The sequence below is a fragment of the Aricia agestis genome, chromosome 6, assembly GCF_905147365.1.
Source record: "Aricia agestis chromosome 6, ilAriAges1.1, whole genome shotgun sequence".
NCBI classification, from domain to species: Eukaryota; Metazoa; Arthropoda; class Insecta; order Lepidoptera; family Lycaenidae; genus Aricia; species Aricia agestis.
Window position 1 is genome coordinate 18,265,561 of NC_056411.1, and position 24,091 is coordinate 18,289,651.

Sequence of the window (24,091 nt, forward strand, 5' to 3'; positions counted from 1 at the left end):
TAAGATTTAAATGTATTGTCATAGTTTTAAGTTATTTTTTATTATGTTATTTAGTTTGTTATCACAGTAATAATTATTTGCATGAAATTTTATTTAATTCATAATCATATTTAACGATTTAATTGTGTTTAGTTATAAAATCAAAAATTTTTTTATTGTATATTTTGTAGAGCTATATTCGTGAATGCTGTGTCGCCTGTTAAGGTACATGCATCGGTACAAATTAGGTAATATTATTGTGTCAAGGTTTTAATGTATGTACTGTTTGGTGTCCTTAATTTAAATAAATAAATAAACTTTAATTTATATATTTCATATTATAACATCCTAAGTATAGAACTTTATTGTCCCTCGGTAGCGGTAATGCCAAGTCTCAGTATTTTTTTCCTATTTCATATTAAGTATATTTTTATCAAGGTATTTTAAGACATTACCTATTTTATAAATTACAGCTCTTAGATTAGATTTCTAAATAGGCAACAACGTCTTAATAGGATTTTGCTATAAATAAACAGCTGTTGTGGGTGTAAATTGGTAGATATTTTTAGACTAGTCGACGTCCGCAACTCCGTTTCGGCAAAATTCGTGATCGCGCGGGAACCGTACATTTTTCTGGGATAAAAAGTACCCTATATTCTTTCCCGGGATTCAAAGTGGCTGATATATCAAATTTCAGCAAAATCTGCGGTTTGCTCATGAAGAGGTAACAGACAGACAGACAGACCTACTTTCGCAATTATAATATTAGTATGGCTCGTTTTACAAACGCCAGTTTACTGAGGAGGTGTTGAGGTTTTCGGCCTTTTCGTTAATGTCTTGAAGTTGGCCGCGGTGGACAAATGGCGGCCATTACTTACCACGCCGCAGACAAATCGTCGTCTCGCCTACTCGATATTACACTCAGTTTATTATTTACTTTGAGCCTTTTTTGTTTATTTCTCGGCTTTAAAAGAAACGTTTCAATTTTGCAAACGTGTTTTTTTATATAAGTAATATTATTGTAAGACAGATTATTTCTGGTTGCTATTTCATTCCTGTAGGCATTTTGATCAAATTAATTACTTGCTAGAGAAATGATAAATTATCAGGTAATATGGTAGTATTAGGCAAGTTAAGCAAAAGATTGTAAAAGAGACTTGATCCAATTGGCAATTATGCAAAATAATAATATTGACATAACTCAAGTATTTAAAATAAATAATAATGCATTTGAGGTGTATTGACAAATTACAAAATAACTTCATTCACAGCCAGGTAGGTGTAAATGAAGCACAACTTCATTCAGCATTCTATAGTCATTTTGTTCTTTCCGAACTTTTAACATAACAAAAGATTGGAGTTCATTTGTTACTTCAACACCTCCGAGCCGTTCATTAAAACACGGAACTCAAACATCGCACGCCTTTTAGCTGACTAACGACCTTTAATGTTGCTCATAACTCCGAACACGATAAAAGTGTAGTTTTCAAAGTTACAACAAAAAAGTGTTTTTGTTTTCCCGCTGGCGAACTTGCGTCAACGAAACTTCGGAGTAAATCCGCTGGCGCAGATGCAATTTCCAAGTTATCTTGATTCTTGACTCTTGCGAGTCCGCGTATGCTTTATTAATGGTCTCGATCATTGCAAACCAGTTTGCGTGTACACATGACATTAAGAGGAGTAGACCGATGTAGACTTATCTTTTTCTGTTATATGATAATTATCACTCACTATCTCTCTCTGTCACAATCTTGAATCTTGACCTTTAAGTTCATATTTTTAATATTTCGCGTAAACGCTGCGAAGCGGTCGTGTTCGTGTGTCCGTTCGTCTGTTTGTTAGTATTGTTTATATAAATAAATGTGGAGTATCGTAAAATGGTGAGTTCCTATATTCGCACGCGTGGATCTCGACGTCCTTGATGATTTTGTGTTTGAGGAAATTTCCGCGTTTTAAAGTTAATTTAACTATCGGAGTGTTTCCTCTTGCGCTTTACTGAGTAAAAGGTAATGGTATATTCATCATATAATGTCGTGGCAATTAGAAGAACAGGTTGCACTGTGGAGTCTATGTGTATTTGTGTTACTAAAAAGACAAGTTGTGGCTTAGCTTCGGTACCGGTTTCTTCGCGAACTTGTATCTAAGCCTCTATTTTACTCTTATTGTCCCACATTATATGATAACACGAGATGCCTATTGTCGATGTATTAAGTACATTACGTTATCTACGTCTGCTATTATCGAGGAACCGTCGTCCCTTGCTCCCTTGGAAATGGTATTATTTGTCGATGCATCAATTAAACCTATCCTGTCTACGAACATGTTTTTCTGATTATAATGTAATACAGATATTATTACGGTAGTTGTATGAGCTGTATTGTCAACGTTACTTTGCATGATGTTGAATTATTATTAATTCAAAGAAAATGTTATGAAAATCACGTCTTATATAATTATGTCAAGTTATTCAAGCATCGGGCTTAAGGAAGTCTTATTAAAATTCTAGATGATTCCATTATTTTTAGTTTTGTGGATCTATGTTCGTAACACACTTTATCTATTACATTTAACAGATGGGACAGTTCGTCATTATTTTAGTTTCGTTAAAATCGAACACACAAACAAGATTAAGAGGATACAACAGGGGCTAGAGAAATGAAAAAAAAGTACGGGTAATATCTATAGCTGTCTCCCTTACCTCAAGCCTATACCGCAGAACGCGATAGAGACAACTGCAGAAAATCCAGAAAATAAACGATTCGTTGTCCCCTGATTCCTTCTCCAAAACTTAACCGATTTAAGTACTTTTTTCATTAAAGATTAAAAAAAGGCTTGAGCTGTGTTCCTATGTTTTGCTTTTTTTGTATAATCTAGCCAAATCTGTTTTCTGGACGTTTGAACACAGCGGAAAATCTGGCCATTTTTTTGGGTTTTTGAACGTTCATATCTTATTTAATAATTAAATTATGAAAAAAAAGAAAACATAGGGACATTGTATTAGTGGCCGTAGATATTCAGGAAAAAAATTATAACTCTACTAGCATTATCCAGGGAGGAAACAGGGGACAACGTTTGTATGGAAAAAAGGGCGATGTGGAATCCTCTTAAGTACTGGGGGAAACACGCTTATTTAACAAAATCCCAAGAAATTCAATCTCGAATCTACTTTTCCGTGTTTTGTGTTTTCGTAATTCCAATAAGTGCTTAAAATATTTAAAGTCTTTATTTATTAATTAATACAATAATTATATAATGTGGGTTTTACTGATGGATTAACACAACACAATATACTTAATGCTAAACATGATGCATCATATTAATATTATAGGTACTATTATTAGTTTAATTAATGGTAGGCATGTTCTATATGATTCACTTTTTGCTTTGAATAAATACCACTGTTCTAGTTATCTTTACTGGTTAAGTTATAACGTAATGCTATTGATTCAAACTTATTCCCATTACCCATACTCAGTAATGAGACATACAGTAAGTCGTGGTTCAGGCTTCCAGTTAAAAATAAATACATAATACTTATTTCTCACAAAATCTACAGCAATAAAGACTTATTTTGACCCATATCGAAATAAGAATAATAAGAGTCAAGATTAGAAAACCTTTTTATAATAATATTTGAGATAATATAATAAATCCACGTTGACCACATATGGAAAAAACTCATAAAATTCCAAACAAACAGTTTAACTCATAACTGCGGTTATTATCAAAAGTAATTGAAGTTGAAAATCAAGACGACACTTAAAAATAATACTTATCATAATTACCCACGAATAATACCTAAATAGTTTTTATTATTCGTAGTTAATTATTATCTAACAATAAAATCATTAATAACAATAGACAAAACTCGAATGTTTAGTTTTGATGTTGCTATAAATACGATAAATCTGTAAATGCCAAGCCAAAATTAAAAGCTATAATGACATAACAAAACTACTTCATTCCAAGGGATATTCTACTGGCCAAATTTATTTTGAATCTAATAAGCAATGGGTCACAGAGATTAGACGATTTTCATTGTACTTACGAAAGTAACAAAGAAAAGAGAAATAGATCCCAATCTTTGATCTAACGTATGAAGTAGATCAGTGGATTCTTTATAGGCACCCTATAATATTTATTATTGTCACTATAATAATAATAATATTGTCAAAATAAGACGTAGTTTAATGACTGGATAGTACAATTAATATTATAATAAGGGCCAGTTTCACCATTTTCTGACTGATGAATAGGCTATTTACAACTTTTTTGACAGATTCGCCATACTTTATAGTCTGTCAAGTTAAGTGGTGGATAGCCTAATCAGCACTTATCAGGAAGTGATGAAACAGGCTTGTATTATGCACACTTGTATTATACCAAACACTAAATGACTCTCGCAACTCCGTTGCGCCTAAATTAGTTTATCGCGTGGGAATCGTACATTTTGCCGGGATAAAAAGCATTCTATGTTATTTCCCGGGACTCAAAATATCTCCATACCTTCAACAATGTCGGTTTAGCGGTTTGTACATAAAGAGGTAAAAGACAAAGAGTGGAAACACTTTCGCATTTTTTAATAAATATTAAGTAGTATGAATGTACACAACGTAATAATATCATTTTCTAGCTTATGTTATCACTTATCAGCAACTCTAATCTGACCACTGACAATCACAGTTCGTTATGTAACCTACTATGTAGTGCTTAATTCTTGTAATTATCTAAACACGTAGTATTTTTCTCGGTACTAATAATACAGTGGACTGTGTACTTCCAACTAGTTTCTTGTGACGTCACAAAATTTGTTGCATTCTGCATTCTGATCTAGTATTTGTTGCGAATTGTGATATTTTGGATATCAATAATTATAAAATTTTAATCATAAAAACTTAACTAAATACTCTACACGTCTCCTAAACTTGGCGTCTGCGCTACCGTGCGACCATAATATTATATCACCTTCAAGTGCATTTTGTGTTTCTATAGGCTTTTTTTTCCTATAGAAGCACAAAATGCACTTTATAAGCACAAAAGCAGACAAAAGCCTATAGAAGCAATACTAGGATATGTTCCTGAAATGTTTCGACGCTATAGTGCAGCACTAGCATAGAAAGTTAACAAAAAGTTTTGGTCAACGTTTGACAACGTTTCTGTCATATTCTGACATGACGTGTGCAACATGTCGGATCTTGGTCGGATTATTTACTGTATGTGCTAGTGGCGCCCTCTGCTCCGACCGCAGCGTAATATTCCCTATTATTAAGCTTTGATCAGGTTTTTATAAATCTAAGATAAAACACATTGAACCTGGGATTTTCCAAAATTTCTTTTTATACCTATTGGACAAGAATGATTATTGCATTAATTATTTATTTTCCTGTTTAACTTGTTAAGTATAATCCTAAAGGTGTTTATTGATCTACATAATATAAGGCTTTTATATAATACTAGCTGACCCGACAAACGTTGTTTTGCCATATAAATTATGAATGGTGAATAACCCTTATTACTTAGGGGTATGAAAAATAAATGTTGGCCGATTCCCAGACCTACTCAATATGCTCACAAAATTTCATGAGAATCGGTCAAGCCGTTTCGGAGGAGTACGGGAACGAACATTGTGACACGAGAATTTTATATATAAGATTATCTACGAGTACAAGTAGCTCGGCGTGGCTTCACCGTCGTTTTAGAGACTCACATAATACAGGGTGTAACAAAAATAAGTGATAATACTTTAGGGTGTGTACGTGTTCCTTGTAGAGAGTTCACTGTGAAAGTAGCAGCGCTGAAAGACCAAAAAATTTTCTCACTTTTGTATGGGGAAACTCGTGAGTCGTGACGCTCGGGCCCTTGCCCATACAAAAGTGAAAAAAAAAATTTCGTCTTTCAGAGCTGTTACTTTCACAGTGAACTCTCTACAAGGAAAACGTACACACCCTTAAGTATTATCACTTATTTTTGTTACACACTGTATATTTTAGGGACAAACAGTATGCTGCATGACGCTACTGCCATGTTCACTATTTGTTGTGTTAAGATGATGAAAATAAACCTTATTTATTAGAAACGCATTAATTACATGCTATCCGTAACAATAATCGCTTACCATTAGACACAATTTTTGATATTTTTACGATCTTCTGAATGAACGAAGAAGTTAGAAGGCCTAATCTATTTGGATGATATTGTCTGTAAAGACAAAGGCAGCAATTTTAATTATTTAATCCAGTTTTTCCACTAATGGTCTGTGACGATAACAGCTCTAAGGTAGGTTACCACTTACCCCGTTATCACTAAAATCTTTCTGATTATTCATACAAACTTTTTTGTGGTTCTCGACCCATTCCCTACGTCATAATAGAACGCGCCTTTGCGCATATATTTTATTAACAAATCGTTGACTTTTACTCGGGGGTATTCCCCGCAATTCCTATGCAGGGCGACTTTAGGTCCGGCTGCAGGTATAGTACTGTAAGATACTGTACGCCAGCGTCACTGGAATTCTCCGAAGGAACATCTGTATAAAAAATATTTTTCAATCTTGTTAGTCCCGCTCCAACTCGAGAACAGCTAAACTTCTAAAAATTTTAGTCTTGAAATGTTTGAGGATGTCCAGGGAAAATATACAGGGCGTAACAAAACTAAGTAAGTGATGTGGTGATAACAGACAATACTTTGGGGTCTGTATACTCATACCTGAGACCCCTTGTGTAGAGTTCACTGTAAAAGTGACAGCGCTAAAAGAGCAAAATTTTTTTCACTTTTGTTTGGGTAAAATCGTGACGCTGGGGTGGTTGCCCACACAAATCACAAAAAATTGGTCTTTCAGCTCTGCTGCTTTCACAAGGAACACAATTACACCTATAGTATTATCACAATGTTTTGTTACATCCTGTATAGGTTTTTTAGAAAGAAAGTGATGTGAAAAAATTTGGCAGATCATACTACCAAATTTTTTTCAGGGCTTAGGTATCATTAGGAGTCCATTAAACCAAAAAATTGGGTGTTATTTTATTTTTTATGACATATTTTATCCCATTTAAAATCTTTGCAGAACGGTCACTCGCGGCGGTGGGTATGAGCGGGGGTGACGCGGGGGGGAGGCGAGCGCGGGGGGGCATGTCACGCGCGGGCGACTTGTAGTGTCCATTAATTGTAGTGTTTTTTAGGATAACTTTCGGAAGCTATTTCTGAACATTTTAATACTGAACGATTATAAATGAAAAAATACATGTATTTTTATTTTTAACAAGGATCAGTATATCAAAATTTGGCAGGAAGGTTTAATTGCACCCTGTATATTTATTCACACACGGTAACCTTTTTTTGGGGGAAATAGCTATGACAAACCTAGGCCTAAGCTCGACCATCGAGCGTTCGTTAAACCGGGAAGAGATACGAACTCTTTAAAACCGCAAACAAAATTGATGTCTATTGCCATTCATCAATTAAATATTAGTTACGGTAGTTTTTGCTTGTTTACATGGTTATTACTTACATATTTGTTATTCGCGTCTACTATAATGTAGTTAACGTACCTACGTATTCCATACCACATGGCAACTTCTTACGAATTTTATAGCACCCCATTTGAAGCAGGACTATTGCTTAAATCGTAGAAATATTACTCGATATTATTAATGTCTTCCACTTAAGTTAATTTTATCTGATAAGCATTTTGACATATGCTGCATACATCTTCTGTTAAATTCTAAATTAAATTAAAGTAACCGTTAAAATATATTTCTGAATGTGACTTACTTATTCTTCATTACTTCCCCAACTCTGTAATCTATTAGCATTTAACTACCATATTCTCCTCCACAGATCGCGCTGTCGCTACTCTTCCTCTCAGCTCTACTTGCCCCAACGCTAGAGCAGTCAACGTCGCCATGCCCCAACGTGTTCACATACGAGCAGACGGGCACGGAGCCCGGCCGCTGGTACGGCACCGTCAACCTCTCTACTGACAGCACCCTCCACAGTCTCTGGCTCAATGTCGTGTTGGACAGCAAGGCGGATATATTGGGGGTAAGTGTGTTTAATAAGATACATTTTTTTTTAAATTAATTTGAAGACACTCATCATTATGAACTCGCCATGTTCGTTGGGACTTGATTGCGCTGACTACACTACGCAAAATCGACGCGATAGAACTATTTTCAACTTGATGAAAATTCGTTCATCGTGCATTTTTCCGGGATAAAAAGTATCCTATTTCCTTTTCCAGAACTCAAAGTATATCTCCAATTTCTCCATACCAAATTACAGCAAAATCGGTTCAGCAGTTTGGGCGTGAAGAGGTGACAGACAGACAGATAGATAGACACACTTTCGCGTTTATAACATTAGTATGGATTTATATTTTACACGTTTAGCAACATGCAGAGGTCGCATGACATAATGCTCTTTGGTCACGTGTGTGCTGGCCGAAATGTTAAAGCTAAGCAGACTTATCAGAGGGTGTTTGCAGAGGTTGGTACATTAGTGTTGGTACATTAGTACGAACATTTAGGTGTAAGAGAATAAAAACAAGACGGATTTATAGGAGTAAGTTGATTGACCAGTTGGTAAAATGAACTATAGATAACACAAAATGTCTTTCGTCTAAATGTCAGACACCCAGCAAGTAAATAGCATCCAGTTTTACCAGCCTTCATTCTTTCTTGTTTCATAACCTACAGGTTTCTTCGGGCGATTAAATAATAAGATGCTATTATTTGTTCTAAAGATCGGCTAGATTTTTTTCATACTAATAATCTGTTATTCTTTGACGTATTTCAACAATCTTTAACCTCCACGAACACAAAGAACTTGTGTGTAATATGTCCGTGTCATCATATCCCCCAAACGCAGGAGCCTAATTTTTTTAATGAAAGCTGATGTACCAGAAAGTGTGATCAGCTTTATTCATCATCATCAGCCCTCTTAGGTGCATGTTCTCTTGAGACACGTCATTCTAAAAACAAACTACATATTGCAATCAGCAATACTAAACACATGAATGTGCACACATTTGTATCAAATATTTTGTCTTAAGAATATCGTGTATGAAATTACCTTGTTCCTGGCCACAGACGGACCGATTTTGCAGTCGAAACCGACTGCAAAATACGGTCGCCGCACGGCGATCTATAGTTTTTAATTTCATACTAAATTCATATCCGCAATACACGGACCGCTCGACGCTCGAGCAGTTCTTGAACAGTCTGTGCAAATATTATGGCCATTCTTACTGTTTCTCTGCGCGGCGGGCTTAATCGTTTCTCTTTCTTTTAGAATTGGGTTGGAGACGTCAGCACCAATGACAACATCGACTTCAAGATCGAGAACACCAAGATGAAGATCCAACCGGGGCCGGCGGTGGCCGTCCGGTTCTTCGTTCAGTACAATCCTCTGAACAAGGTCCCCCGCCTTCAGGCGATCAAGCTCAACGGTAGAGAGATCTGCAACGCCAACACACCCCAACCGGCCAACTCCAGGCCCGAGGAAGTCACTGTGAGGCCCGCAAAACGCCCAGAAACCACCCAGGAGACGAGGCCCGAAGTCAGGCCAGAAACCAGGCCAGAAACCAGACCAGTGGCGAGGCCAAACGAGAGGCCAACAGAAACGTGGCCCGTTGATAGTAGACCAAACAGTCAGGGTAGCCAAAAGCCCTCGACCGCTTCTAGGCCTTCCGAGCAGGGGCCCGTGTATCGCCCGAGTAGCCAACAGCAGGGAAATGTTAGTCCGTTCAGCATGTAAGTGTTATACCTTAAAATCCACTAACTTATTATTAAATTAGATTTTGTAAATATGTATAGATAGTGTATACACCCAAATTTTTTGGGTCTCAGTTTTTGGCGCCCCTAAAGATGGCGATTTGGCGCCCCTAGAGGATGGCGCCCGTGTGTATTGCACACATTGCACATAATATGGTAGCGGGAGCTCTTAGTGTAGCTGTAGGTCATTTTAAAGATTTTGCACTCTCATCCACATTTCGAGTTAGAAAATGAAATGAGTAGACTAGGATCTAGTATGCAAGTATTAGAAAGTGCATGATAACTGTCTGAAGTTTGATCCTAACTGCCAGTTGAATAACTGATCCGCCTTATGAACATTTAAACACTTGACAATGGTATAATTATATTATTGATGCTCAAAACTCATAATGCTCTTCTCAGTTTACCGCAAAATAATAGAGATAGAGATGGATTAAGAAGTGTAACTACTTCTGTAATCTTAATCCATCTCTATCTCTATAAGTTGTCGCCTCTCTCAGTCCCTCATATTTGCTGTAAGATCATCCTTCAACTATCGCTCTTTTAACTTGCGCCAGTCTGAATCATTGTTAAACATATTTTATCAAAACACAATTGCTTTAATAAATACTTAGAACTAAGAATTACCATGATCACCTAATTCACGATCGAACTTAACCAAGACTAGTACAATATCACTATTTGACCCTTGTCTTTCTTAAATCCCTATTCCCTACTCTAGATTCTCCAATCTAATAGTAGTTTCATGCCGGCCGCACATTTTAAGAACTTCTGATCAGAAAACTTCGAATGCTCGCCGGACCACCACACCGCACACCTATCAGAAATTTCCTTCCGGCGAGTCCGAGTTTAGCACAAAATATAGATATAGAAAGAGCGCGATCCGAATTTCTGATAAGAAAAAAATCTACCATCCGATCGACGGCATTTGACACTCATCCGAATCGGACGTCAGACACGTCAGTATTCTGATGCAGGTATGCGGGTTTCACAACAGAACATGAGCAGAGTGCGTTCCGGCGGGCATCCGTTTCTGATCAGAAATTCTTATAATGTGCGGCCGGGGTAGGAGTTAGGACACATCTGTCGAACTTACGGTGCCGAAGGTTACGCGCTAACTGAACGCGGCGTAATTTACGCTGATGTGTCAAGAGAACTTGAAATACATTGCAAGCGTATTGAGCCGAACGTTGGGCGCCAAACGTTCTGCAGATGTGTCGCGACACTAAGTCCTAACTCCTAACGTAACGTAGTAACCGTCGGTCGTTAACAGCGGTGGTGGCCAACCCGGCGCTCAGGCGGTGACGGACAGGAACAAGTACCAGCTCACCACCGTCAAAACACCCATCCGGGATGATGATGATGACAGCGACGTGTAAGTACTCAACTAACGGCCACTCAGAGAGATTAACGATTACTTAAGTTTAATCAAGATTTTGACAATAAACTGCATACATTATCTGTAAAACTCTTCGTCAAATGTAAGTTGAGTAATCATTAAATGCCTCTAAGTGCGGCCGATATAGTCTAAGCCTAAACAAATTAACGCATGTGTGCATGTAGACGTTAGTTCTAAGGGTCAGCGCAGACAGAGTTGTCATTTGCATGATTAACATTTTTCTAGACTACAATTCCCTACAAAGTAATACAATATTGATAAATGATAATAATGTACTGATTTTTAAGTTTTTGACTGATCAATATACTCCAACCAAAGTCATAGACTACCGAACTAACCTGAAAAACTGAAGTAGTTATAAGTTTATAGTGTTGTATCTTTCGATCAGATGAATAAATGTTAATCTAGTTTCTTTTATCCAAAATCTGACGCAATCTAGAATATTCTCAGCTATTATTCATCATCTCATTGCTTATCAATTGGGGCTTTAATTTAGTTTGATTACCAGGGCTGATCCCGACGACTACTTCACTGGGGGCCACCTGCTGGTCGCCAGCAAGCCCACCAACAACCAGGGGAACCGCAACCCTGACTACAACCACTCCGCTGGGGTAAGTCACATCAATATTGACTTGATCGCCTTGGTATGCCCGTTTTTTGAAAGACCAAATTTATTTATTCACTACGCTTTTGATTGGCTAACGTCAAAATATAATGCTTTTGAATAGATAAACTCATAATCCGGGTATCATAAATTATTCGCTGTAGATTGTGTAATGTATGACATTTAGGGAATGCAAATCTCGCGAGATTGGGGCTCAAGCGAGATCCCGCGAGTTTATGAATACAATACCGCGAGATCTCGCCAATTTCGAAATCTCGCGAGATTAGCAGTTTAGTGGGTTTTTTTGCAAATAATCACAATATTTGAATAAATTACGAAAAAGCAGTAATAAATATTATAAGTTTTATAAGATAAACATTCATTTTCAAGATTTTTTTCAATAGAATTTTATGCATCAAACCAGCCGGCGTCCACGATAACGCGACGTCCAGAATTATAAAAGCGCATACTATCAAACACAAATCTTTTAGTAATAAAATAGTTCTTTTATAACTAACAAAACAACGAAAAGTCAAAATTCAGGACCTAGTTGAGAATCACAGTGCACAGTTGTTTAGGCCAGCTCCTCTTTGCTTTGACTCCGTGATCGCAACTCCGTCTGTGTCATCCGCGGTTCAAATAAGACGTTTTTATGCTCAAGTGCAATCTCGTCAAACTCGCGAGATCTCGCCTTTTTTTCGTTCGAGATCAATCTCACTAAAAAGGCCGAGATCTCGCGAGAACGAGATTGCATTCCCTAATGACATTACACATTACACAATCTACAGCAAATAATTTATAATACCTACTTATGTCTGATTCAGCGTTGCCAGACGTCCCGATTTTTTCATCAAAATTAATTGTCCCGCGCGGGACAGGCTCAGTCCCGCTTTTCGGGGAAAGCCCGAACGTATAAGTGCAGCGACTAGCGTGCTGACTGCTGAGAAAGAAAGGTGCGTAATGAAGATAAGAGTGTGGGAGGTAGAGGAGTGGATTTTCTTTGGCTACCTTTGCTATGTATTGTCACGTAAACGTAATTGTAACACAAATAAAAAGATAAAAATTCAAAAAACTTTTGATTTTATACCTTTTTTTACTTTGTCCCGCTTTTGACTGAAGAATCCCGCTTTTTCACTCAAAAAGTTCCAAAGTTCCGACTTGGCACAAAAAAAATCTGGCAACGCTGGTCTGATTCTATGTAAGTATCTCATTTCAATTGTATTTTCTCTTTTTTACTTTAAATTAGATTTTCATCCCCAAGTGTAAAAAACTATAAAATCCGGATTCCGGAATCGCAACCGCCCGATAAATTCAGAGCAGTGAGAAAAGAAATCGGTGTAAAGTCAAATGACAATACCAAATCTGAGAATTCGACACTTAAGTATTTAATTTTAGCTCTATTGTTTGAGCAGAACATTATATTTCCAATGTTCTCAATTTTGTCATTCCGTTCTGGAATACGGATTTTGTAGTCCCGACGATACGAGTTCTGACAATCGAGTTGAAAGTCGAAACTCAAATTACGAGTTCTTTTCGGCTTCATAAATGTCGCAAAAAGTTGTAAAATAACATAATAAATCTGTTCTCAACGAGCCAATACAGCCAATTTATAATCCAAGCTTCTGGAAAGTTTTAGAATAATGCGATCTACGCGATGATTCAGAGAGATTTTCTCTCGTCAATCGCTTTCTCTTGATCTCTAAAAGAAACGAAAACCGTGGTATCTACATTACATAGTTTTACCAGGTTTTTGGGTTAGATCTACTTATGCCGCGGCCGCACATACGTCTATCGTACGAAGCTTCGTGCTATGAGAGTTGAGACGATACCATTGGACGATACACGCAGATCGTCCAATGATATCGTTTTAATCATAGAAGCACTACACAGGTGCGGCCCGGGCATAAGACTTAAGTTTAGTCCAAATGTTTGTCCCTCACTTGCTGTACCTTTTTTCTATACCTTTCTCTATGTCGCTCTAAATTTCTCGAGAAACTTTTTTCACAATAAGCCCACTTGCCACTTGTCAGTACCAAGTACCAACCTTACTAATTATACTTACCTACTATAGTTTATTATTTTGTGTCTTCGCAACAGCTCAAAATAAAAGGTTTTATAATCCGAGTTATATATTAAGTATATATCTCATTACAAAATAAAACTTAAAAGGTTTTATAACCTGAGTTAAGTACCTATATACAATCAATTCCAAATTATATTTGTCATTGAACGATGCGACTTCTCAAATATAATATTCGTTGAATATTTATGTACCTCACCCGGAATCATACCTACTAGGTATTAACGAGTTTGAAACAACATTTATGACTGTTTTGCTTTTCTTGTTCGATAAAATACATGGTTTTATGACAATACATTGGTCAGCAGTAGGTAGATTATATAATAAGCACTCAGTTATTCTTTAGAAAGCTGTAATGTATTTTTATATTGTACCTAATTTTAACAAGTCAGTCCCGCAAATTTGTTGCGCCTGGATTCTTTTATCACTTCCGGGACTTGTCTTCAAAGCATGTCCAATGTCCATAGACCATACCAAACATGCAAATCTGATTACCGGCTCATGTCTTAAGACAGAAGAGACAAAGTACAAACAAGCAAACCTTAAATTTCCGATTTATATGGTTAAATTTTAATAGAATCCCAATTCGGAATTAAGAAATCCAAACAATTCGCACCGACAACAAGATAAGAATCAAAAATAAGAAGTCATTATCCATATTAATGGGAATCTCTTGATCATAATGTTGTAGGGCTAGCTTTAAATGAAGATAAGTTTTGTTAGCCTTGGGCTGCGTGCTTAATATGCCCCTCAAGCATTATTAAGGATATCTCGCCCTTAAACTCAGCATCAGGGAGCTATAACACGATATCTCTGCGGCCATAACTCGTACTTTTCATTTTCTATTCGTATTAAAATTCACAACAGAGCGGACGGAAGTTTCAAACAGGATTTGGAACAGATTGACGTCTCGCATTACTGACTTAACCTTAATGAGGTAAGTTCGGAGCAAATAAACAATTTTGCAAAGTAGGTAATATAGACAGATGCTCGTTATGTCGGGGTGCATCGGGGCGGGCCGCATTTAGTAGGTATACTTACCTTTTAAGTGAGCCTAGTTGTCATAAAAAATTGATATTGGTCCGGAACAGTTGACCTTAAGTAACCGCTTTTAAATACGAATAGAATGAATTCATAATATTATAATTTATAACCAAGTCTACGCTCTCTTTATCAAAAGCTTCCTTTAAACTTTCTTACCTAACTAGCAATAACTTACTGAACACAGATTAACAACTATACTTTATGATACTCTTCCAGGACCAGTGCGGTAAGGTGACCAGGAACAACCCCAACCCGCTGGTGGTGAACGGGAAACCCACGCTGGAGGGGCAGTGGCCGTGGCAGATCGCATTGTACCAGACACAGGTTCGTTTTTTTACAAAAGAAAGTAACAAAGTGTTACGTAGAAACGTGCACTATGCCGCTAAAGTGAAAATAATGTTTAGGTGATGGGAATGCAATAAGCAATCTGGCCCGCTGCGAATTGCGCCGCGATATAAGTAGTGCGTCACAAGTTTCAACGCAAAAACACAATGTATCCCCGCATTCTTTTATAAGCACTAAGTATAACTATTATAAAACTAAGACAAGATTTTTTTGTCAAAAACAGGAAAACTGCGATTCAATAAAATATATTTAAGATTAATCCTTGAAATAAATTAAACTACAACGCCATCTAGCAACAAATACTACAATGTACTTATTGTTAGTTTCAACTGTTCGACGCTTGATGATGCGGTGGCAATCTTTACCTTTTTTTTCAAATTTAACTTTTTATAAATTTCAGACAATAGACAGCAAATACATCTGCGGCGGCACGCTGGTGTCCCACAAGCATATCATCACGGCCGCTCACTGCGTCACCAAGAAGGGCAGGAACAAGGTGGTGAACAAGAACACTCTGACCGTGTACCTCGGGAAACACAACCTGAGGACGTCCGTGGAGGGCGTGGAGATTAGATTGGTAAGTTTTGATGATAATTTAATTATTTATTTCGTAATTGCTCGGCCTAGCTTACCATCAAGATAGCCAATAATGACTTGTACTCATACCTAACTTTACTCTGTTCCAATTTAGGTTAATTTAAATGTAAAAATACATGATAAGTACCTACTTACTTATTTTTTAAACATTTCTATGCCCCTTAAATCTTGAATATTCAAATGCACAGTAGTTTCGCAAAGTTTCGATTTTCTTGTTTTCGTTTAGAACAAAATGAATCTGAAAGAAACAAGTTCAGTAAAATTACAGGTGGTTCTCAATCTACAGATTATCATCTAGCCTCTAGGCTACTTATCCATCCTCTAAGCTCTAAGATAATAATATCCTACTGAATACATAATACTAAGTAAGCTACAATTACCTAAATCCGTCTACGTAGCTATTATTACCATAAGTAACTTGTCAGTACTCATCAGAACAGCTTTGAAGTTTGAACACGACGCTAGCAGGGTATTTAAAACGTTTCAAACACTTTGAACTTCGCCTAACTCCTCGTCTTGCTCGATACACACGCGTGAATGGAGTAACAACTTTTTAATCCGTTGTAGAAGTTTATTTTTGGTGTTCTACCTAGTACCTACGACGTATAATTATTATTTTTAAAAAATAATACCTGTATTCAAATGTTATTGTCTCGTCAAAACGATGCGTCTACTTCCTTTGATTACCGCGTGCTTCCAGGGTGACCTAACTACCATGGTGGTAGCTAGGTCGATCTGCCGTGTCAATAAAAAAAACATTCCAAATGTTTTTTTTTAAACAAAGTTTAAAAAAAGCAATTCCATTGTCACCCGCGTAAAGAGTAAGTACAATAGTTGGCCACACACTATATAATTTTTTGATAAGGGCGTCAAAAAAAATTTTTTACGGGGCCCCGCCAACCAAGGCATGCTACGCTTGTGCCTGCTTCCATAGTTTCCTAAGGAGGTGCCTCGTTTGGGGAAATGCTTTCCGCATCCCCGTCAGATTGGGGCATCAATCGAGGTATGTGGGCTCCCCAGGCATGAGGTACCCATTAAAACCCAAGCTGCGGGAAGGATATAATCAAATCAAATCATTTATTTCGGGCATCAGAGCATTAAACCACCGCAACTCTCCCAGAATAAGGAGATGCCTAGTTAATACTTCGATCGTGCCCGTCGTGGGTATGGCAGACATAATAGATTTTTAATTGTTATGCAGCAGCCAGGTGCCGCTTGGGGATTGATGGGTTAATATTTTATAAATTAATTTATTTCACACAAAAAGAACAAACTAGATCAACACATTAAATAATAAGATATACTCGTAAAATAAAATCTACAAATATATGTCGATTAAGTCTCCACTGAATGTCTGGTATCTTGACGATGGCACAATTGGAGGAAGTCCAGGGGTAGTCGCAGAAGATATCCGAACTCTCACTAGTAGTCTTAAAGAATTGGGACTTGAAATTAACACCAACAAATGCGAATTATTCGCTTGCGGCGAGATAGACTTACCGATAATCACCACCTTCGATTCCCTGCTCCCCGGAATAAAAACCCTCAACAAATCAACATTCTCCCTACTAGGCGCACCGATATTCACAAATGGCATTCCGTCGGCCCTAGAAAATAAAAGCAAAACCCTTACGCAAGTCCGGGAGCTTCTCGGCAACTTATCCTCCCACGTCGCCTTAATACTTTACCGCCGTTGCTTTTCCCTACCAAAACTCACATATATTATTAGAACGGCTCCAACCTGGCAATTCCATATGGAGGTCTCCCAGATAGACGCTATCATCCGGTCCACGCTGGAGGATATACTTAATATCTCTCTCAATTATCTGCAATGACAGCAAGCTGCATTACCGGTAAAATACGGCGGTCTGGGTATCAGAACTAGGGTTCTGTTGGTTTGCCGGCATTCCTTGCGTCGTCGAATGGGGTTGCTGATCTTGTCACTAGCATTTTAAAAGTCCAAGGTGCAAGATGCAGCATCCCCTTTATGAACGACGCCGAAAATGCCTGGCACGAAAGTTATCCCGGAATTAACCCCACCGTAGATGTCACCTCCCAGCGCGCCTGGGATGAACTCTGCTCCAGATCCACCTTAGTGCAAATAAGTAATTCATTTTCAGAAACAGCGTTGGCCCGAATTAAGGCAGCTAGCTGCCCGGAATCAGGCGCTTGGCTCCAGGCGTTACCATCACTGCACCTCGGCACTCTTCTCGATGATAACACCCTTCGAGTAGCAGTGGCACTGAGACTGGGTTGCGAGGTGTGCGAGCCTCACCGCTGCCCATGCGGTTCTGAAGCTGACGCCTACGGTCACCACGGGCTCAGCTGCTTTAAAGCAGCCGGCCGTTTTGCTAGACACCATGCAATTAATGACATTCTTCGTCGAGCTTTGGTGTCAGCAGACGTACCGTGTGTTCTCGAGCCCCCCGGTTTGAGTAGGAGCGACGGCAAACGCCCGGATGGCCTTACTTTGATACCATGGGAAAAAGGTCGTTGCCTCCTATGGGATGCCACGTGCGTGAGTACATACGCCGCTTCGCACATTTCCGGCACTGCTCGAACCGCGGGGTCTGCCGCCGAATACGCAGCCAGGCAGAAACACACTAAGTATGCGGATCTGGGGCAGAAATACCTTTTCGTTCCTTTTACCGTGGAAACAGGGGGTACCTGGTGTAACGAAGCTAAAGCTTTCGTTCGCCAGCTCGGACGTCGGTTGCGGGAATCGGGTAAAGATCCCCGCTCCGGGGCGGGCGTTTTTAGTCTAATTATTATCATTGTTAAATTATTTATATTTATGTTTCTGTAGATTATTGTTATTGTTAATTTTATATTCTGAATAGTGTACGGTCTAATTATGTTAAAATTTTATAAATTATAATATATTTTATGTTGTTATACTTGTTACAATCTCCAGGTATCGGAGATAAAGGTGCACCCGCAATACAACGCGTCGTCGTTCAGCAAGGACCTCAGCATCCTGACGCTGCGACAGCCGGTGGACTACACAGACTTCGTGCGCGCCGCCTGCCTCTGGCCCGAGCAGCAGGTCGACCTCTCACACGTTATTGGCAAGAAGGGCTCGGTAAGTGTATTATGGTGGCTTGTTTTGTACCTTCGGGGCTTCTTTTGTACCTTTGTGGATTGTTTTGTACCTTATTGTGGCCTTTTGCTTAGCTCATTGTAGCCTTCACTATTGTAAAATTGGCAAAGCTGCCACTGTAAGCCGTTAGCCCACTTAGTTATATGAGGTCCTATGGCTATACGGTCCAAAACCCAAGAAATCTGAACCGATTACTTGGCCGCTAACTATGCCTTCAGAGGCATAGCTAACCTTGGGGGCTCTTATTTAGCTGATGAGGTTATTATGAGGTTGATGAGGTTATTATGAGGGAATGCACCAGAGGCATGGTTATAGTTACAGTTATGGTCAAAGTTATGGTTAAACTTAACTTTAACCTTAACTTTGTCCACAGAATTTGACAGATGTCTGTTGCTGGTCCGACAAGGCTTTAAAAGGAAGGAAGGCTGGTAAAGGAGAACTGTCAAAAATGGAGTTTTTGTATGATGACAGCGATAGTTCCTTTTTCTCTCTCTCTCCTCAATGGTTATAGTTAAATATGGCGTCCATTTTTACTTTGTTCCTCTTCGGAAACAAGGCAACTTTAAACTCAAAAGTTACCCGCTAGATGGCGCAACTCAATGTTATCAGTTTCTGTCCAACGTGCAGGTGGTGGGGTGGGGTTTCGACGACACCGGCATGGCGACGGAGGAGTTGGCGCTAGTGGAGATGCCGGTGGTGGACCAGGAGACCTGCATCAGGTCTTACAGCGAGTTCTTCGCGAGATTCACGTCCGAGTACACCTTCTGCGCCGGGTATAGAGACGGTATGATATTTTTAATGGGGTTGAATTGGCAGAGAAGGAGTGTGGTAGACGTCAAATTTACTGTTTTTCTTAATTTAAGTACTGTTTTTGCATCAACAGAACTTAGTTTGATGCTAAATCCGTGTTATTTTGCATTTAGTTGCGTGTTTAGCAGAATCTGCAACACTTTACAAAATTTGACATCTACTATGATACAAAATATGTAAATAAAATAATTCTGTATCGTACTAACACTCAGTTATAGGAAAATTTTGTTATGTAGTTAGTACAGAAGATTTTTAATTGGTTAAGAGTTTTCTATTTATTTGATTGTAGGCAGAAATTTCTTGTAGAAAAACTGAAGTAGAAATAGAGTTATCATCTACTTTTATAATGTAGATGAAGATTTGTATTTTATTTTGCTTTGCATCTTTGGTGCTTTTCGTTTTCCATTTGTGAATTGTCCATCACTGAGATAAAATCACTATAACTTGGCATATTACATCATAATTTTCATTTAAGGAGACCTTAAATATTATTATTTAAAATGAAAGAAAATTTTTGAAATCATACAAAGAAAATAGCATGGGCATCGACCATAACTAAAACTGTTTATTTCCAGGTGCAACTGACGAAAATACTGGAGTTAGAAAAAGTATGATTTTTTGTCATTTACAACTTGCATGTTCACATTTTATCCATCTTTTTAGGACCTATTAATGCATTTTAAAAAATTTAGGCTCGAGCACCATGTAATCTTAAATAATGAATAAATAATAATATATGTTTCGATTTATTTTTTAAAATATCCAATCTCACATCGCACAGTCTGCACAATATAATTGTTTTGTTACACATTAAAATCTGGGTCATTTTGCTTTGCTTTGTTTTTGTTTTAATAACAATTTTATGTGTGTAACTAATATCTGTTGTTGAGATAATATTTGTAGAATGCATGAAAACAAATATATTAATGCTGTCTTTACTTATTTATTGACTGAGAGATGCTTACAACTGCACCGTTCTTATTTTACCAAAACGTTTCATAGAGGGCGCTCTAACTTCTTTTGCACTATAAATATGTTCACGATTCTTACTTTGATCTAAAACTACCTCATTTGCCCCTGAAAATAAAGAGTACCTAGTTAACAAGCTTAACAGCTTACATTATTTCAATCCAGTGATTCAATCCAGCGCTGAATTAGATCAATGGGTTGGAATCATGTAAACCAGATATTACACCATATAAGAAGTGGTCGGCATGACACTGCGGAGTTAATGAGTCCATAAATCGAAAGACATGACAGACTTTTTGGTTAGCAGTCAGCGTCATTCTGTAATGTTATGTAGATGTCGCAGCCGACTGGTTTAAATAGCCGTTCAATCAAACAGCTAGCCCTTTGACTGAACAACGCCATTCAATCACACGGCTATACGTCGTTTAGCCGACTTGTTGACTACAACGTTCAACACTACAGCTAGACAACGCTTGGCCAACTGGTTTAATGGCAAATTTACTAGGGTGACCATTAGTTTAATATGTAAATTGGGAGAATAGGAAAACTTTTTGTATTTTATTGAAAGATTATTCTCGGATTAAGTTTAAGAGGTGACCAAAAGTTTAATGCAATAAGTAAAAATAAAAAATTCTGAGGCGTGTTTTGTGACGGTCGCCGGCTGCTGCCGCAGCACAGTCACAGTTCTAACCTAACCTACTTTTGGACTTTCTGGATTGTTTTTTTTTTTTTGTTTTGGCGGGGGGCTGCGCCCCTCGAGCCCCCCTTTATTTGATGACGGTCGCCGGCTGCTGCCGTAGCACGCTCGCTGCGCTCGCTCGGCTCCCTCTGTGTTGTGGTTTAAGTTCTAACCTAACCCAACCAACTTTTGGACTTTCTGGATTGTGTTTGTTTTTGTTTTGACGGGGGGCTGTGCCCCCCGAACCCCCCTTTTCGGTGGGCTGCGTCCATCCATTACATAATTAAATTATTATACCCGTAATTTCTCCTCGAATATTTGTTGAAATTTTGATTCACTCGTATGTGCCTCCACAATTTTGTCTCTTTAATAATACTTGTAACTTTTATTAACTACTTTCTTTCCGAAAAACAACCACAAACACTAACAAACACCTGCTAGTTGACGCCATATTGTAAATAAAACGCACCTAGCGCCGCAGCGGTGCTCGCTGAACTACTTCAATTAGACGGCGGCTTTTGAATCAGCTGTAGTGTTGAACGTTTTGAGCGACTAAAATATTCAATATAAAAGCTAGACGTGTGATTGAATGGCGTTGTTCAGTCAAAGGGCTAGCTGTTTGATTGAACGGCTATTTAAACCAGTCGGCTGCGACATAGACATGATAGCGCCAATCGTGGTGTCACGCCGACGGACATGTTGGTGCACCGAAAAATAGGTATAGTCCGTGCAATTCACGAAGACGCGCCCCACTCCTCCTAATCGTTTATAGTCTATGACGTGTGCAAGCTTTGAGTGTTATCGGTACACACTAATTACCTATGAGTGCACGCGCATACTACAATAAATAGACCAATTAAGAAAAAGCGTCACAGTAAAAGGGGAAGATGCTCACCCAAAAAGTGGTGGGGCGCGTCTTCGTGGATTGCACGGACTATATACATGTGGTCTTGTTTTCTGACGTGACTTATTCTGTTTGTAGGCACGTCAGTGTGTAACGGCGACAGCGGCGGCGGCATGGTGTTCTTCATGCGCGACTCGTGGTACCTCCGCGGGCTGGTGTCCCTCTCTGTGGCGCGACAGAACGAGTACCGCTGCGACCCCACGCACTACGTGGTGTTCACTGACCTCGCCAAGTTCCTGCCCTGGATCCGACAGCAGATCAGCAACTGATAGAAGAAATGACAAACTACCTACATTTCATTATGTTTAGTCTAAAAACTTGGTGAGCAAAGTATACAGTGTTTTTTCAATCAGTGGCCAAACTTTCAAGTAAATAATAATATTATGTGTCTGAGCAGGTATGTCATTAATTCATTATACAATAGTAATTCAATTTTTTATAAAAGGATTTTGTGATATTTAAATTATTGCAAAAACGAACTGAATCCAATTGTTTATAACAATATATCCACAACTTTATAATGGGTATCGGGATTTTTGCACTTTTCTAAAACACGTGAATCTCTTGAATATAAATATTTTCTAAACAACTAAGTTTCCTACTTAAGTTGTAGGTTTCATACTAAAACCTTCTCGCCATGCCCTACTAAAAACACTGTAGTAAATATTAAACATGCATTTTCAATATGTAGGTATATTTTAGGTAGTAAATGTTTGTTATTTCTTGTCCAATTTTTGTTTTACAATGCCATATTTTTCACGTTCCAGACGAAAAGTAGTCTTTAGAATCTATTTTGTTAATTTCTGAAATAATAATTATTATAATTTTAATGATTACGAAAAATGCTCTCTACGAAATGAATTTGTAAAGTATTATTTTTTACGAACCCTTTTTTACCAATTTGACTATACTTAGACTGAAGATATTTGTATGTTTGACTATTCAATAAACTAAATAATATTTGTATTCGATTTTTACTTAGCACCATAAAGTTAATATACCTAGCGGAATAGAGAAACAAAGGTCTGAGCAAGAGAGATGTCACTGTCAGTAACACTGCGTGGTAAAAAGCGACGTGTGATACATGACAGCAGCACTCTTTTTTGACGTCCAGTCAGCATGTGCCGCACGTTGACAATTTAATCTCATAGAATTCATGTTCAATCATGCTTGTGTAAGTGTATACGTAAACATATTTTTACACACAGATGTAAATCAATTTCGGTTTCGTTTGACAGCTCGAGATTGTTGCTCTATTCCGCTAGGTATATTAACTTTATGCTTAGCACCTAACCGCTTTTGCAATGTTCACAGAAGCAAAAAAAATATATCCCATGTTTACGGCTCTTGTACACTGACGCTGCGAAACGCGAAACAGCGGCGAACCGATTAGCAGAGTAATGTTTATAAGTGTTAGTTGCTACTTAAACAGAATAAAACAAACATATATTATGTACCTGCATATTATATTACAAAAAGAAAATGAAATAATCGTAAACAAAACGATTTACATTTAAAATAAAACTAAGGAAAAACAAAATAAGTAAAACGAAATTAAAAACTGAGCACAGAATGGCTGCTACTACATTTTAGCCATTACACCTCTGTGTTTAACACTACATCAGACAACTTGGAATCGGACAATATTACTTATTTACAAATTTCATAGAATCAACTCACAGAAAAAAGCAGCGCTGCATTTTTAAGAAATCTATCCAAAATGAAACTTTTTTGATTATACAAGAATTACACGCTTTATCACTAGAGCAGTGCCGCGCTATGCAGCCCTATGCAGCACGATGCAGCTCAAA

General features: G+C 38.0%; 1 protein-coding gene across 5 annotated transcripts; it reads left to right on the plus strand.

Annotated features, from left to right (window-relative positions):
• Positions 1-1,737: 1,737 nt before the first annotated feature.
• On the plus strand, positions 1,738-23,244 carry LOC121727820 (serine protease gd-like). Of its 5 annotated transcripts, none has more exons than XM_042115834.1 (11): positions 1,738-1,859; positions 7,816-8,019; positions 9,268-9,728; positions 11,023-11,124; positions 11,657-11,759; positions 15,093-15,200; positions 15,622-15,798; positions 18,733-18,900; positions 19,528-19,702; positions 20,304-20,336; positions 22,359-23,244. In XM_042115834.1, the coding sequence occupies exons 1-11, from the start codon at positions 1,857-1,859 to the stop codon at positions 22,547-22,549; spliced, it is 1,725 nt and encodes a 574-aa protein (XP_041971768.1). In that variant the 5' UTR covers positions 1,738-1,856; the 3' UTR covers positions 22,550-23,244. The 5 variants fall into 5 exon arrangements, with proteins under 5 accessions (XP_041971768.1, XP_041971769.1, XP_041971770.1 ...); XM_042115835.1 differs by having other exon boundaries at positions 19,546-19,702; XM_042115836.1 differs by lacking the exon at positions 20,304-20,336.
• Positions 23,245-24,091: the final 847 nt, after the last annotated feature.

Bases quoted from the DNA above. Each gene is read 5' to 3' on its own strand.
- LOC121727820 (XM_042115834.1), top strand. The intron at 9,729-11,022 runs GTAAGTGTTATA...GGTCGTTAACAG, and splicing joins AATGTTAGTCCGTTCAGCAT to CGGTGGTGGCCAACCCGGCG. The intron at 11,125-11,656 runs GTAAGTACTCAA...TTTGATTACCAG, and splicing joins GATGATGATGACAGCGACGT to GGCTGATCCCGACGACTACT.